Below are 16,517 nucleotides of genomic sequence, written 5' to 3' on the forward strand. Positions count from 1 at the left end.
AAAGAGCTGTCTCTTCTCTAAGCTACTTTCTTGTCTTCGTTAAATCAAGTAGCTACAGAAAGATTTTGAGATGCGGTGGGTTGCTGGTGGACTCTGTCTGGACTGTACTATCATCCTCAGTACCCCTCCAGGGAGTCTCTGAGCTGAACATGTTGTTGGACACGTTTTCTATCTGTCCTGTCTTTTTTCTTCACAACTCATTTATGTATCACAGCTCACTGTGGTATATAGCAGTCCAAAATTAGACACTGAGAGAAACCAGGAGATTTACTTCAAATATATGTTATTTTTATTCTGAGCCTCCTCTATTGACACTTTAAATATCAGAAAGTCCACTAGATGTCTACTTGTAAAGAGCATACTGATCTCTCTAATGAAAACTGAAGCCAAGGATGAGTAATTTTTTTGCAGATCTCAATAATTTCTTTAACTATTCTTTCACTGTTATTTCATATCTTGATAAATGCTAGAAATCCTTTCACTATTCATTTGTAAACTTGCAGTAAGTGACTTGACTTGTTTATTTTGTGCTTTTACATCTAATTTGTCAGAGATTATACTACCTTCTCATTTCTCCATTTGAACCTAAATGGTTTTTTTTGGTTTTTTTGTTTGTTTGTTTGTTTTTTCTTTTTTTTTTTTTATTTTTTCTATTTTTGGAAATGAGGAGAGGAAGAGATCCTTACAGTGGCTTTGTTAGAATGTACTTGGAGTTCGTGCTGTTTTCATGTAGTTTGCCAGTACTTTACCCAGTGAGTTGCACTTTTAAAAAACTTCACTATTGTATGTACTTCATCTTCTGAAATATTTGTAGAAGATGTTTTTCCTTATTTTCTTTTTATAAAGATGTTTCATGGGAGTACATTGTGGTCACTGTTACAGAAAGGACTTTCTGTAGTTCTCTGATGACCCACACATAGTGTGCTGCTCCTTGAAACTGAACCTCGTCCTCTTGTGGTCTCTCAGGCCAGCTGCTCTGCTTAACTATCATGCCAGGCTTCCAAAAGTGTACATTGTGTGCACAGTGTCAATGTGCTGAAGTCTCCTGCTGTTGCTGTACTCTCTGCTTTCAACTGTTTAACATCCCCAGAGGTTTCAGTACATGCCACAATTTGTGCTGGGCGGTTTATAGTTGTCTTTGTTTTACCTTTCCTATTTAGGCATGCAGGTTTGATTTCTAAAGGTTTATTTTGATAGCATCGAATCAAGTATGACTTCTAATCTACACTATCAAATTTCTATTACCATGCTCTGTCCCGCAGTTTCTGTCTCATACCTTGCTATGAGTGTCCAAAAATTACTTATTTTCATCAAGTCTGAAAGATGCTTGCTGTGCCTATGTTGGTAACTGATTTCTTGTACATGACTTAAACCCAGACATTCTGTTCCATGTGCCATTTTTTTAACATCTTAGTATTTTAGAGAAAATCCCATGGTTAGCTTGGAATATGTGTACAGGTTTTGTTATTTCATACTTGAACTTTACGAACTTCCATCTGCTTCTCTTTCTAGGACATGCTATCTTTGACTTTCTCTAGGGGGCATATTATCCTGAACTTTGTGCCCTTCACCTGTCAGTTTTCTTCCAGCATTTAGCTTAAAACTTCTGCCAGAGTGTGGAGATCACATAAATGAATTTCAGGTAGCACAAGAATCTAGCATTCAAAGCGTGAGATGGGATTTATGATGCAAAGGGCTCTGCAGAGTCTTATTTTAGTATAAGGAAGACTTGCTTCAGTTAATCAACCTGTTCCTTAATTGACTAAGCTGAAATAAATCTCTCTTAAATTAAAGCACATGCTTTTGGCAATGCTTAATTATATCAAATTGAATTTGGACCTGAAGTTATATAGGCAAAAGTTTGCCCTGGAAGTGAGCCTGAAGTTACACTGAAATTGAATCTGAAATTAGTTGGCATGTGGTAACTTTGACCTTTACCTCCACCTTCTAAGATGATATTGGAAGATAAAGTGTAAAAAATGAAAATAGATCATTATGCTTGAACTAGAAAGGGCAGGAGAAAAAGGAATATTTCTAACTTTTTACTACCTAAAATGACTTTTTTCTAAGGAAAAATTTTGTGCTTATCACCAGGCCTTTGTTTTTGTTCATATATATAATTTGTTCTGTGAGAGTGTATTTCCTACCTTATTAAAATAAAGGGCATAATTCATGCTGTTTTCTGTGACAGTGCACTCGGTCACCACTTTTCTGTTACTCATTGGGTGTCACAGTTTTATGGTCAGTAAATGAAATCCCGCTTATCTGAAATCTATGTGTAAGTCTAAAAAATCTAAGCATGACTCCAGGAATGCCTTTTTTTTCTTGGTGTTTTTTTTGTTTTTTTTTTTTTTTTTTTAATGGTCAATACATTAAGTGCATAATTGTATTTTGTTAAGTACTGGGTAAACAAAGATCAAGATTTAAGACTTATTTACTACATTGTTTCAGCTGATTCACATAAATCCTTTTTTTGGCACTATTTCAGGATAAAGCAGGAATGGCATTTCATACTAGAGTGCCGGAAGAAAGGTATTCCTCAGTCAAAATATCTCAAGAAAGGCTTTGTAGACATCAATGAGAAGATCTTGGACACTTATGGAAAGACTCCTCAGCTCCAGAAGAGGCATGCTTTGTCAGATGAAGCAAATAAGGAAAAAAACAAGTTTATTTTTCAGCTTTCTGGCGAGCAGTGGATGGTAAATATAATGGAAAAATATATTTCTGTTATAACAGAGTTTGGGTAGCTTAGCACTGTAACTTTTAATCCCCCAAAACTTTTTTTTTGGCCAATGAATATGATGACATTGATGCTTTTTCACAGTGTTGAAAGTGACAAAAACATTTCCTATCTTAAGCCCAACTAGTGGTTCCATTTTCAAATATGCTTATTTTAAATTCTCTACTGATACATGTAATTTATCTCTCTCAAAAATTTTGGTATAAGCAATCACATTGCAACAAGATATCTTTCTCTGAAATTCCCCAATCAATGGGAAGAGATGAAGATAATATTCAGCTTTGTTGGCTTGTTGATGTCTTCTACTACTCAGATGTCCGTCTTCTTGCTCTAATGATGTGATAACATTTTTCTTTAGCGCTGTTCAAATCAAAACTAATATTTGTATCAATCCACAATGATCTTGCTGAAAAAAACCACTTTTTACCTGCTGTTGTGTTTGGTGTGAAATAGCAGTTTGGAAGTAAGCTCTGCACTAGTGCGGTTTTGAAATTTCACAAAAGGTGAATTAGTCTGAAGTTTTCTAGAGCTGTTAAAGCTTTGACTGAAATATATTTTGAATATACGCTCATTTATTAATGGGAAAGTGAAATTAGAATTTTGCCTTTTTTGTTGTTTATAATTTTGTAATATATTTTTGAGATTTTCATTACAAAAAAAAAGCAAGTTAAAAGGTCAATCAATAAAATAGCTGAATTTTACTAAAACAATTATTTTGATTGACCTAAAACATAACTTCGTCCCAGATTTGATCTTTGATATGAAAAGATTTTTAAAAAATTATATCAGTTATATAAATCATGCTACTCATTTTGCTTTTTACTTTTAGTCTCAACTGCTGCTTCTAAACCAAAGGCAGAATCAGACATGACACTCTTTCCCCTTATTACTCTCTCACAAAAAAGTGCAATTAGGCAAAATGAATTTGCAGACCATAAAATCAAAGCTGCACAGGCTTGCAATTTGCATGTGAAAAGATCCATGGATATGTGACAGTTTTCTCAGAGAAGCCTTTATGTTATGTAGCTAGGAGCTGTGGTATCAGTTGTGGTTTAGTTTTTGTAACGTGTTTTGCACACAAATATGTCTATGAGTTGAACTGTTGGAAGATTAAGTGCTCAGGCTCTAGGAGAAGTCAGAGCTGGGGTTGCTCGCGCAGTTTTACAGGCACAATAACCAGCTTATTTGGCTGGACACTTACTGTTGGCAGCAGCAAACAGCACAGCCCTGGGAAGTGTCCACTTGGGAACCAGCTGCTGAATCCTCTATCTCACTTGCTTTTAGCTGATAGGTATTTCTATTATGTTTCCCCTTTCCTCTCATCAATGAAGCAGTAATATATCCTCTAGACAGTTGACAGCTATATCTGAGTAGGTTGCCAGTATGTCTTACAGATTTTGTTTTCAGAACTCAGCTTGCCTCTGGGCTATAACAGTTCTCCTTCTGGAAGCTGTGAAGTTAAGTCTCACTGAGGAGTAATCCCCACCATAGGGATTTTTCAAGATCAAAGCAAGGGGCTTTACCGCAACCTTCCTGTAGATCACAATGTAAGGGCTCTTATTGGAAACTTCAGCAGCAACTGAGCTGAGTCCACAAATCAACTGAAAGTGTTATTTGCTTGTAGTTGTAGTCGATTAGAATGGTAGCATGTGTTTGGCACCAGACTTTCTAGAAGGCAAAAACATGTTACGAGGATGCTGTTGTGTCATGTTCCGTATTCATGCAGCATAACAGTGTATCTGGCCCACTAATTCTTTGTCATTGAGTACAAGGTTAAAAATGGGGTTTGTAGAACACTCCATCATATACTGGGATAGCTTGGACAATTATTTTGAAAAATCGTCTAGACAGTGCTCTTTTGAAAATCATCTTGGATCTCCTTTTGAGAACCTTTGTAAGGGAGAAAAAGAGAACAGATCACACATTTTGAATTCTGACAGGAATTCTTTCCTTCAGGACCTCTGTGCCACATTTTTCCCACCTCTCCACTGTTATTGAAATGACAACATATTTTCATTAGGTGGAGACCCATTGTTCCTTGTACTTGTAAAGTCATTATTTTAATATATCTCAGGAAAGATAAAGCTCATACAATTAATATTTGGTTACACAAATAGGCACAGAGTAGGGCCTGATTTTACAGGGTATGAATTCTAAGGAACTGTGTTCTGTTTATGCAGATCCATAATTCCCTGTGGATCATTAACTCTTACTAGTTATCATTCACTTTTAAGCCAATTTTTTGAGAAATACAGTTTGAACTTCTAGACATCTCAAATCACAATGTTTTTTTAACACCATAGTCACAATATGGAAATCTTCTGAACTGCGACACTTTAAGTAGGATTAGTGTCCAGCCTTTTTGCTTATAGAACATGTTCCTCTGAATTTGAAAGTCCTCCTGTAACCTGGGTATTGGTTTGGCCATGCCTGACCAGGGTGATTAGCTGTGGCCAGTGGTTGATAACTGCAGTGATGAGATAGTTCTAACTTGTGTACCAGAGCTCCACCTGGAAGAGGCTATGTGACAACATCCTTAAAGTTCAGTGGTCCTTGCCTCCTCTTTTGCACACCAAGAAAATATTTATGACTCAAGTGTCTGCATCCCTGTGTGGTACAATTCTACCATCTAGAAACAGCAGAGAATTAATATTTCTATTTAGGAAAGAAGAGGTCTTATAATAACAGATGGGCTAGTCTCATAATCTGATGCTGTGAATTAAACTAGACAGGCCTTTTTCCTTCCCCTTCCCCTTCCCCTTCCCTAGCAGAACCCAGTTCTACTACCCTAACAGCAGCCTCCTAACTCCTCTTGTGTTTGTGGAACTCTTGGGACTTGACAGCACAAGAATGGTGTACTTTTCCACAAGCAATTTGAGGTTCCCAATGTACGTTTCAGAAAAAACTTCGTCTTTATCTGAGAATTTTCCAGGCAAACCCAGCATGAAAAGCAGCTGTATAAGGACTTTGGACTCTTGAATTGTGTGTTTGAATCAGTTGCCTAGGAGAGAATGATTAAGAGTTGATGAAACACTTAATTGAGATCCTTTGTACATGTAAACATGTATCTACTGAATTAAATTAGTTCTTCAGAGAAACAGCACTGTTATTAGAGCAGAACGAAAATTGTGGCAAAATAATGCCATGAATATTCATATGAGTTTTTCAATGAATTCACTTTAACTCTGCTTTTCCCCTGTGAGTGTTTACTTTCTACTCCTGACTAATGAAGGTTTATTCTCTAGTGCATCAGTGAATTTTAAATGATTTTCAGAAAATATTCAGGAAAAACAAATTTTTGAATTTATGATATCATTATTGGCAAAGGAAAGGTGGTGTTCAATCAAGTACAGAGAAGGACTGTTCTGGGTTGTGCTGCTTTATCTAAGCAGAGGATCTGTATGCATACATACTTCAAATTAATGTCAAATATGCACAACAAGTAAATGAATGATTAATGGTAAAATTTTTTACTCATAGATCATTATCCTCTTGCATAGAATTTCTTCACAGAAAAAGACAGAAAACTAATTACTACATTCGCATTTATTCTCCCAGTTTTATCATCTAACGTGCTGTGTATTTTCACAGAAAACAGAGAATTTCCATTTGTCATTCCCATTAGTGACAATGAGGTATTTATTTGCCTCAAAGGGTCAAGCAGAACTGCTGCATTGAATGGAAAGAGAAAGCCTCTTTTGTGCTTATTTAACTTACAGAGATAGTTTTTCCAAAAAAAGAGTATAAAATTCCTGACCCAGTCAGGTAATACTGGTGGGACTGAGACATACTAGCTTTGGATCTAGCTCCAAACTTTCTAAAAGATGAGTGAAGTTTAGATCCAAGGTTTTTGTTTGGCCCATGACAGATAAAACTACAGAGCTGGAAAAGGAACTGGAACTTCTCAGACCTTTGGTCACAGTTCTAGTTCAGGCCCATGTTTGGCAGGTAAATTCTGTCCTAATTAGAAATACTACAATCAAAAATGGTTGTAGGTTTGCTATTTATTTCCTTTTGCTACCACCCCCTCCCCCCCCCAAAAAAAAAAAAATCAAATGAAATTGCGGTATTGTTTTGCTGTTAAAGGCAAAAGACTGGCTATCCTCCAAGTGTCAGTCTTCATAGAGCAATTTATCAGCACACTGCCAGCTTTAGCATGGCAGCAGAAGATTACAAAAGAACACAAGGGAATCAAAGAGTAAAGCAAATGTAAAGCTTGTGCAAATTTCAGTTCCCATTGCTATCTAGTTTGTAAAGGAAGTAAAATATCACATCAATTCATGTTTCAGCAACACAAATAAAATGTATTGTAACATGCAGAATGCTAAAACCCACACATTATAGCAAAATTTTTGAATTGTATATATGATTATAAGATAAAAAGAAATAATCTCAAGAAAGAAAATTAAGTCAGGACAATTGGCAGAAGAATGAAATCTACTTCCAGTCTTTTGAAGGAATGTCTGAATTTATTTCAGTTGCTGCGTAAGAATATATTGGTACCTTAAACTACCCTTAATATAGAAATATTTCTGGTTTTAATATTTTGTCTTAATTTTTCTAAAATTATGAAGACATTTGATCTTCATCTGAGAGAGTGATTTTTGTGCTGCACTGTTTTCAGTGTGTCAAGGAGAATTTTGTGGGATATGCCCTTCAGTCTGGAAGAATAGCAAGGCTGTTGGCTTCACAGGGACAAGTGTTCCCCTTTGCTCCCTGCTCTATCTGCCAGCAAGAAGCTGGAGATGGTCTGTTGTGACAAGAAGGTGTAAAAAACCAGTAGGTCAGTAGAAAGACAGACTTGGACTATGGAGAAATAGAGTGGCAAATGGTATCTGTTACCCAGACATCTTTTTTTTCTCTTCATTATGACTATTCTGCGTCTGTTTTCTATGTGAATCAGGGTTCTTTCCTACAGGGACATCTATGACACCCCAGCTAAATGTTGTTCCCATACTGCATTTTCTGTTCTGTACAAGAGGGAAGGACAATACTAACTGAATTTGCAGCTGGTATTCTTTTATTTTGCTGCAGAAAAATGTGCAATACTGAAGGTGGAGGAATGGTAACCCACTATAGAAAGCTGGAGAGATTTCTCATTACCAGCTCTGAGGCATTTCAAGCATTTCATTTTTTAACTGCCATAAACTGACAAATATAGAAGACAGATCACAATGCAATATACACCTAGGAGGAAAATGAAGCAAGACATGAAACTATTGATATCAACTATGGTAGGGCAAGTAGCAAGGCAGAACTACTATATAGGCTGAGAGTCTGCATCTGTAAATTTGAAAAGAATTGAAATTACAGGCAGCAACCAAACAAAGAACAGCTGATGATCAACAGTCCAGTATATCTTTAATTACAATTAGATGCTTCAATTCAGCTAAGAGTTAAGTAGTACTATTCCCCATTCAGAAGGTCAGAATTAATAAAAAACAATTAAAGTGTATAACTCTTGTTAATGTCATGGGGGATCTGTGAAATCTAGAAGGAAAAAAATAGTGTCCAATGCCCATTCTATAAAAAACAGTAATTCCTACTGTGTTGTATTCTTCAGGCACAGGAAAAAAAAATGAAGGTTATAAAAGAAATAAAGGCTGGAACTCTTACATCTCTTTTTTATGGAGCAAAGTTAGTGATAACACATAATCCAGATTATTTATTCCAGATGTTACGAATGCACAGTGTTATGAAACCCAGGACAGACTGGTAAATTATGTGCTGCTTTAGACAGTGGAGTTTAAATGATCTGACCTTCAGCTTTATGAATTGATTTCTGTCTGTTCCAAGTTCAAGGAATTTGATGACAGAATTCAAACAAAGATGTGTACATGTGAACTGCATACCAATTAACTAATGCAATTTTGTAAGAATTAAAGGCTTTAAAACTTTTAGTAACTGCTACACATTGGAGATTTTGGACAAATAGAATAGTCTGAAAATGACTCAGAAACAAATTTATTTGCTCAGTATTTGGAACAATACTAGAGATCCTAAAGAAAAAGATTCTGCATTACTAAAATAAGAATTAATTACAACTGTGGAATGATTTAAAAATTGATTACCTTTATTCTTCCTAATGAAATGTAGCAATTATTTTTTCAAACATAGCTGAAATAACTTAGGAAGTTAAGTCACTTATTTGAAAAAAAAAATTCAAATGGTGAAGTGTGTGTATCCTATCTGAAATGTTTCTGTTCTTTGGACTGTGTTCCATCTTAACAAACACGTTTTGAAACACTGGCAGGGATTAAGAATGTAGTCACACTTTTTTTTTTTGCAAACCCTGTTTAGATATTCTCCATACTCACTCTTCTGTTCTGTGTTGCTTTTTACATCTTGATGTGTGAATTAAAACACTGAAACGTGTTTTTTTAAAAAAAAATCCTCCAGCTGGAAAAAGGAGATAATATGGGAGACACCAAACAGGTTGAGTGCTTCAGATAGGTTTCAGTTTTAGAGCAAAAAGATTGCATTAGCAGTTAAAAAATAAATATGTGGTGACAGACAGCTGCAGTGCTCTTCAAAAGCAAACAGCTCCTGTGACAGTTTGCCAAACTGCTCCTGTACATCAAGATAATTAAGCCAAAGTGTTGAAGTCTGGCTATTGAATTCCAACCCCCCGTTTTTAGAAACACGTTAGAACAAAATTCTAACTCGATGCTTTCTACTTACCTGTTCTTATCTCATTTACAGGAATTCCCAGATTCTTTGAAAGAACAGACCTATCTGAAAGAATGGCAAGTGTCCAATACATTGATACAAACCATTCCAGCTTACATTGCATTATTTCAAGATCTGAGAGTACTGGAGCTGTCAAAAAATCAAATCAGCCATCTCCCAGTGGAAATTGGTAAGTTGGTTCAAGATACTCAGCTATTTATACACCATTTAACTAAATCGCAGGAAAATGAGCATCCATGGATATTGTTATTCATTTACTGATAATTGTCCTCTCACTTGTTTGCAGTGAACAGTCCCCTCTAAATTTTTACAGCTCTCTGGCTGTAACTATACTTGTAAAATTTTATGCAATACCACGTGTGTAGTATGGCTCCAACATGGGAAAAAACTGACCCATTTTGTTATCTGACTGTAAGATAGATATTGGTTGTATTCAAGTAGACGATGAGTTCTTCTGCAGAGCAAGTGGTGTTTTATGTTTCTTACCGGTCAAGAAAAACAGAAGTATTACGGACTTGTAAACCTCAAACAAGATGAATTTAAATGCAATATTGTGGTAAAAAGAAATCAAAAATATAATGTTGCATAAAATCCATCTTTTGAATCTTATAATGAGTACACTAATGATCCCCATTTAATAAAGTGGGGATTTAATAATCCAACATGAAATCAGGCTTTTTAGAGAAACAAATCCTTAATGTGTGCATACTTTGGTGTTTGGTATTTTAAGCTACACGACAAAAAGAATTTCAGTGTTTGGCTCCTTATGGTTTTTGACCTTACAATATAAAAAGCCTGTTTAAAAGATTGTAATGGTTTGAGCAGGGTTTACTGCCCTTACAAGGAAGAGAGTTGCTGTAACGGGTGGTATCTTTCAGAACTGAAAAAACTGGGTCCACTATGAGGCCTCTGTATTTGAGTCCATGCACACAGGCATACTAACACTTCAGTCTTTGTTTTTAAATGCAGTAGTCCTAAGCTTTCCCCATGATTGGTATTCCTAATGTACACTAAGAGCTAAGAACCTTCAAAAAAAGAGAAAGACTAAAACCTCCACCTCTGTAGTTATCATAACTTTAACTAAGAGAAACAGGGAGAGACCACCAAAACACAGAAATCAGTGCTAGACTTTTCTACTATTTTCTACTCTTTTTCTACTCTATTAGTAGAGTAGCACCAATGCTTTTGATTTACTTACATTCTATTTTACACAGAAAATTTCCCACTGATAGAGATATATTTTATAGTTTCAAATTGTCAGCTAAATACACTAACAATTCATAAACAGGATGCAAGCAGAAGATAATGGACGTAAAGAGTGCTGTTTTGTCAGCACTTTGACTGTGGAATTCAGATGGGTCAATGAGTTCAGTGGATGAACACCTTCTATCAGGTGGTGTGGACAAAAAGGGAAAGGACCTAGTTCCCTTCCAGAGGCTACCCTAAACTATTAAACATAAGGTTATAAGGTGTGGCTGCTTAACAACTGAGGCAGGTAAAGGCTAAGAAAGTTTTTTGCCTTCTTCTTGTAATATTATGGATCGTTAATGAAAATGATCCCCAATAAAAAATGATTATGAACGCTAATAAATTCTGTTTTCAGAATAAAGGCATAAAATTAGATTATTCAAGCATAACAAATTCTCTTTAGAGGGTAATACAGAGGCCATATCAGACCTTTCTTGGGGAACAAGGAAGAAAATTTCAAATGCTTCTAGTAGCAAACACCGTTCTTTCAATTGTGTTTAAATGATGTGATTTCTGCTCATCAGTATTTTTCACGTTATTCCCATTTATTCACTTTCCCTCCAATATGCTCATCCCTCTGTCTTATATCCAAGATGCTGCTTTCTTTCTTTCAGTGTTTTTGTTGCTGCTTTTCTATGTAAATGTTTGACTGGAAAGCCCAGTGAATATTAGAAAACTGTACTGTAGGTCCTAACCCAGACACAGTGTTAACAGCAGTCAACACCCTCCTCTTAACAAGGACCTCTTGTTCAGAATTTTTTTTTTCAAGATTCATTAAATGAGAGTGGGCATGACTGTACTAAACACTCATCTGGAGAAACCTGGATTTCATTCTTCCCTGCTGAGACACTGCATAACCAAATTAACAAATTTGGTTAGGCATAGATGCTGTTTATACAACAATTCTACACCACAGAAGTGATTCTAGCCTATCTAGACAAAGACACAGATTCAGTGATGGAATTTAAAAAGAAATGATATAAAGAAACCACTCCAGGATGTGTAACTGAACTGCTCAGCCCCTTTTCTGGTCAAAACTGCTTAATGATTTTCAGTCTTACTGATGTCCTGTGTTGATAGTCCACCTGCTAGTAATGCAGTGTGGAGCTGCTCTTGTTGTTATGGCATAAATTACAGAGAAGTTTTTAGCTCAATTTGTATATGCTCTCTTTGTTGATATGCAAGGTGGTACGCTAGCAAATGGCTAGGCTCTTATTTAATGTACTATATATGCATAGACACTAATATGTGTTGGAAATGTTCATTATTTTAATAAGACATTACTATGAAAGGTCTTGGATATTTTGAAGTATTTGAGTGCTGCTTCAAAACAAAACCTTTCATGCTTTAGTCATCTAGCTACTAGATAATCACAGGGCAAATAATCCATGTGGATTTGGTTTGGGAGCTCTGTCTAAGGAAGGAGTGATCAGAAGATAAGGTCTCTGGAAAGGTTAAGTGCTGAGGTATTCATCATTTTGTGTTCTGTTTACAAAACAGCAGCAAGTAGGTAAATATCACAGCTAAAAACATACTTCAGGGTAATGACAGATGGTTGAAGTTGGCAGTGACACGCATGCAGTTGAGTCTTTAATCTTCAGATGGAATTGAAGCCAAGTTTAGACCAACAAATCATCCAGCAGAAGATAAACTGCTTAGCCATGTTTGGACTGCTTTGGGTTCTCAGAAGAAGGCATTAAAGGTGTGAGAACAGGAGAGAATATTTTCAGTGAAAAAAAGTATTGCTACAGTAGCCACCTCTGGACTAAAATACTTGCAGAAACTGAAGTTCATGTTCCTGTTTTGCCTGATTTAGAAGGGAATGCTCTACTCTGAATCAGAGAGAAGACAGACATGAATCCATTGTCAGATATTTCAAATCACACTCTTTGCTATAATCACTTATGCACTTGAATAGATCAAATTTATTTCAGAAGACAAATGAGAATACTTTTGATTTTATTATTTTTGTGGAGTATCCAATAATTTTATGGGAAACAACTAAACAAAAATGGAGAAAACCGAAAAATGGAGCTGCTGTCTGTCTCAAAGTTGTCAGATTTGGTTTTCCTGGGAATTACAGAAAAAAATCATGATCAGGGCTGTAGATAAGGGATTTTCTTTGACAATGAAACTATCAATTGCTTCTGGGTGAGTTTGCAGCCCTGGCTCTGACTGCATGTCTGCAGTGCAGCTGCTGTATATCAGTGAGTGCTAGGACACTAGTAATTGATATAATTGAAAATATCCAGTAGAACAGATCCCTGTATTCACCTAGGAAGTAATGAAATGTATTTTTGTGTGATCCCAAAGCTTTTGTGCTTGGATGGGATCGTAAGGCTACATCAGGATTTTCTGTTGTACAATTTATTCATGAAACACATCAAAGACCTGTTAATAAAGTTTTTGTACCTCTTTATGTTCTCTCACATTTTTGTTACGCCAAATGTTTAAGAGGAAAAATAACTGTGTTTTTGAGACATAGTTTAATAAGAAATCACAAGGATTTTTTTTTGTCTTCTAACCTCACAGTATAAAATTTCATTTGTGCATACCATTAATCTAATTTCCTAGAACTCAGAGGGGAAAACTATAAGTAATACAGTTTTAAATGACTTCTTGATACATAAAATAGCTTTTTCTATTAATGAGATTCCCAGTGTGCTGATGTGTGAGTTTCCAAGAAGAAAATACATATTCTCAGTTTAAAAGGAGTTGCAGACTCATCTCTTACCCTTGCCTTTTATTAAGTATATTCTTCATTTGAAGGGGAAGTATTAAATACCTCTGTTGCAAGTTGACTGTTTTTAGGAAGATGCCAGTTTCTTTAAGGCTAGCTACCCAAATTATGGCTTGCTTGTACTGGAACAGCTGGTAGGCTTCTCAAAATTTAACCCTTCGTTAGTGCATCACAAAAGTACAAAACTGTAATTATTATTGGACCAACTAGAGAGGAAATAATATTTTTATGCTTTTGCTTAAGCTATCAAAATGGGAATATTGTACTAAAATGTAATATAAACATACTGCTTTAACAAATTTCAACATTACTGGATCTTGCAAAGGCCTGTACTTTATTAAGCTGAATTTCTTAAAGGATTTTAAACAGTGCCACTGGGTACTGAGCTCAGACTGTAAATACTGTTATGGAAATTACTCATTACATAAATTATTTTTGACTAAAGATTCATATCTATTGACTTTGTCATATTGCTTTATGTAACTACCCTGTTTCCCCCAAAATAAGACAGGGTCTTACACTAATTTTTGCTTCAAAACTTATTACTTTTTTACATGTATAGCTGCCTGGACACTATTTAAATTGACTTTTAAAATGAACTGTAACTAGGGCTTTTTTTTGGAGTACGGCTTGTATTTTGAGCATCCTCAAAAATCCTGAAAAAACATGCTAGGGCTTATTTTCTGGGTAGGTCTTATTTTTGGGGAAACAGGGTACAATATGTGTAACAATGCTAGAACATGCTCCTACACAGAGCACACTGGTATTAGTAAACTGTGGTTTATTTCTCAGTCTTAAGTTGGGTCATGGTGGGAATGTTGAAGGCTATGCACACCATTCTGGTTATCATGGAAAAGTTTTATACAAGAAGAAGTTTTTTCCATTTCCAAGGTGATATAAATGTATCGTTCTACTGTTCTCAAATAGTTTACTCCATGTTTATTTCCGATGCTTAGAAAGTGTTTTCCAGGCTGGAGACTGAGCTTATACTCTACTTTGCCCTTGGGAGATACACCCTCTTTCAGGGATCCTCAGGGAGATTAGAGTTCATGTTTCAGTTTATCCACCCACACGAAAAAAGGAAGTAAGATACTTTTCTATAGAATTTCTGATCTACCCAAATATCATTAGCTCATTGCATTTTTTTTTTTTCATTCTCAGTCCTTTCAGTAGACTCTTACCTTACTTTTTTTTTCCTCTTAGGCATCTTTCTACCATTCAGCCCACAAGAACTTCTTAATGTTTTTCTAGCTCTGTTTTGCTACACGAATACATTCTTTATGTGTTTTTTTTTTTTTGTTGTTGTTGTTTTTGTTTTTTTTTTCTTTTGATTGCAAATGTGAAGGTTGGCTAAAGAATTAAATTATACTAGCTCAGGGTCAATCTGTTACTTTGCTATAGCTTCTACAGGCCCTGTGGGCAAAAAAGGTTTTGCAACTCTGTTACGCAAAAGAAGTTCAGTAAGTCTTCATCTTTGTTTTGCTTGGATACTTTGACAGAAAAAAAAAAGTGCTCACTGTTACCTGTAAGCTTGAAATTAATTATTTCCTTTCAGATAAATCAAAGTCAATGTCAATCAATCAGTAGAGATGATTGGAAAAAAGACATTATTTGTCATGGCCCATAGGAAGCTGCTATCAGATAATTGTAGATCAATGCAAAAATTTGCTTTAACTCCAGTTTATACAAGTGGATCTGCATTTGCATTGAATGGGATCCTTAGATAATAAAGGCTCTCTGTAACATTATCTGTATTTTGTCTTTGACACCTTGTTAGAAGCACTAATGTAGTTTTGTCTAAATGGTGAAGTTGCATTTGCCCTCATAAATTATAGAGTTTAATTACTGGTTTTATTTTTTAAAATAATGAATTAAAAATTTAAACTGGGAATAAATGCTGTCTTAGGTAACAACTATGGCATTGCATCTCCCACTTAAAAATAAAATATTCTTAGTTGTGAAACTGCCAGGGAAGCCATGGATTTCATTACTGCTTTTACTGCCTCTCTGTGGAAAACACAGACATGTTAGTTGTTTAACTCCCTAATTTGCATGTTTTATAGAACTGAAAATTCACTACCATTAAACATAGTTAACAACAGTGTTGTAACAGCACCAATTTTACTATTACTGCTATTACTGCTTTTAATTGAGAAGCTGTGCTTGAGTATTATTTGAAAGTATAGGTGGCAGGTGTGGTGGTCAAATCCTTCTCTACCTTTGTGCAGCTGTGAAGGGGGTATCACCTCCTCCGTCCCCTCCTAAGGCTGCCTCAATGGCTGTATTGCATGCTTATTAAACCTAGTGGTGGCTGGGCACCACAACTAAGAGACCAGAGAACTTCTGCACTCAGAAGGTATAAATAAGCTCCTAAATACAGATTACAGGGTAGTGAAAGTAGTTCAAACTGTCTCACCATCCTTCTTACACCCCCAGCCTTCAGCTGTTATTGCAATAAAATCCGAATGTAATTTAGGGAGTCATTGCTCCCCAATTTTGCACTTGTGTGAAGATACTTAGATTTGAGAATCTTGAATTGCCATGAATGTTGTCATATTTGCACTCTTTCTCTGACAAAAATAGCATAGCGACTTTGTTTAACAGGTCTAGGTGAAAAGGAAAGTGACAGTCTTACTCCTTTCACCTGAGAAAGGAAAAGATCTCAGTCTGTAACCTGGATTACCATTCAGATAACTCATATAATCTAATTCTATCCTTGTATAGATTGTTGCTTGTAAGAACTTTAAACAGTTTTTTAGAAGAAGGAGTAATTAGAAGCATGGAAGTGAATGGAAAGCAGTTTGAAATTCAAAATTTTTAAAGGAAAAACAAGTTGTGCCCAACTAATTGGGTTTCTATCTTTCTTTTGCTAAGATGACTGAGCTCAAAGTAGTAGATCTTATCTATCTGGCATCCCATAAAATATTTGATACACTGAACTATGCAAAATCAATGTTTGAAACTAAGGAAATTGACTTTGATGCAACAACTGTGAAAAAGAGCAAAGGACTTGCTAAAGCAGAGGCAACAAGGCACTCATTTGAAAAGAGAAATTATCTATCAGGAGGAAGATCACTTGTGGAGTTTCTCAAGGATCAG

General features: G+C 35.6%; 1 protein-coding gene across 3 annotated transcripts in view; it reads left to right on the forward strand.

Annotated features, from left to right (window-relative positions):
• The window catches only part of LRRC2 (leucine rich repeat containing 2), a 71,174-nt gene that overhangs the window by 17,883 nt on the left and 36,774 nt on the right, over positions 1-16,517 (forward strand). For all 3 annotated transcript variants that reach the window (XM_082075882.1, XM_082075881.1, XM_082075883.1), the window contains 2 exons: positions 2,489-2,699; positions 9,443-9,599. In XM_082075882.1, the coding sequence (XP_081932008.1) occupies positions 2,489-2,699; positions 9,443-9,599 (368 nt within the window). The remainder of the gene's footprint in view (positions 1-2,488; positions 2,700-9,442; positions 9,600-16,517) is intronic.

Source organism: Streptopelia decaocto, assembly GCF_964273445.1.
Source record: "Streptopelia decaocto genome assembly, chromosome: Z".
Classification (NCBI taxonomy): domain Eukaryota; kingdom Metazoa; phylum Chordata; class Aves; order Columbiformes; family Columbidae; genus Streptopelia; species Streptopelia decaocto.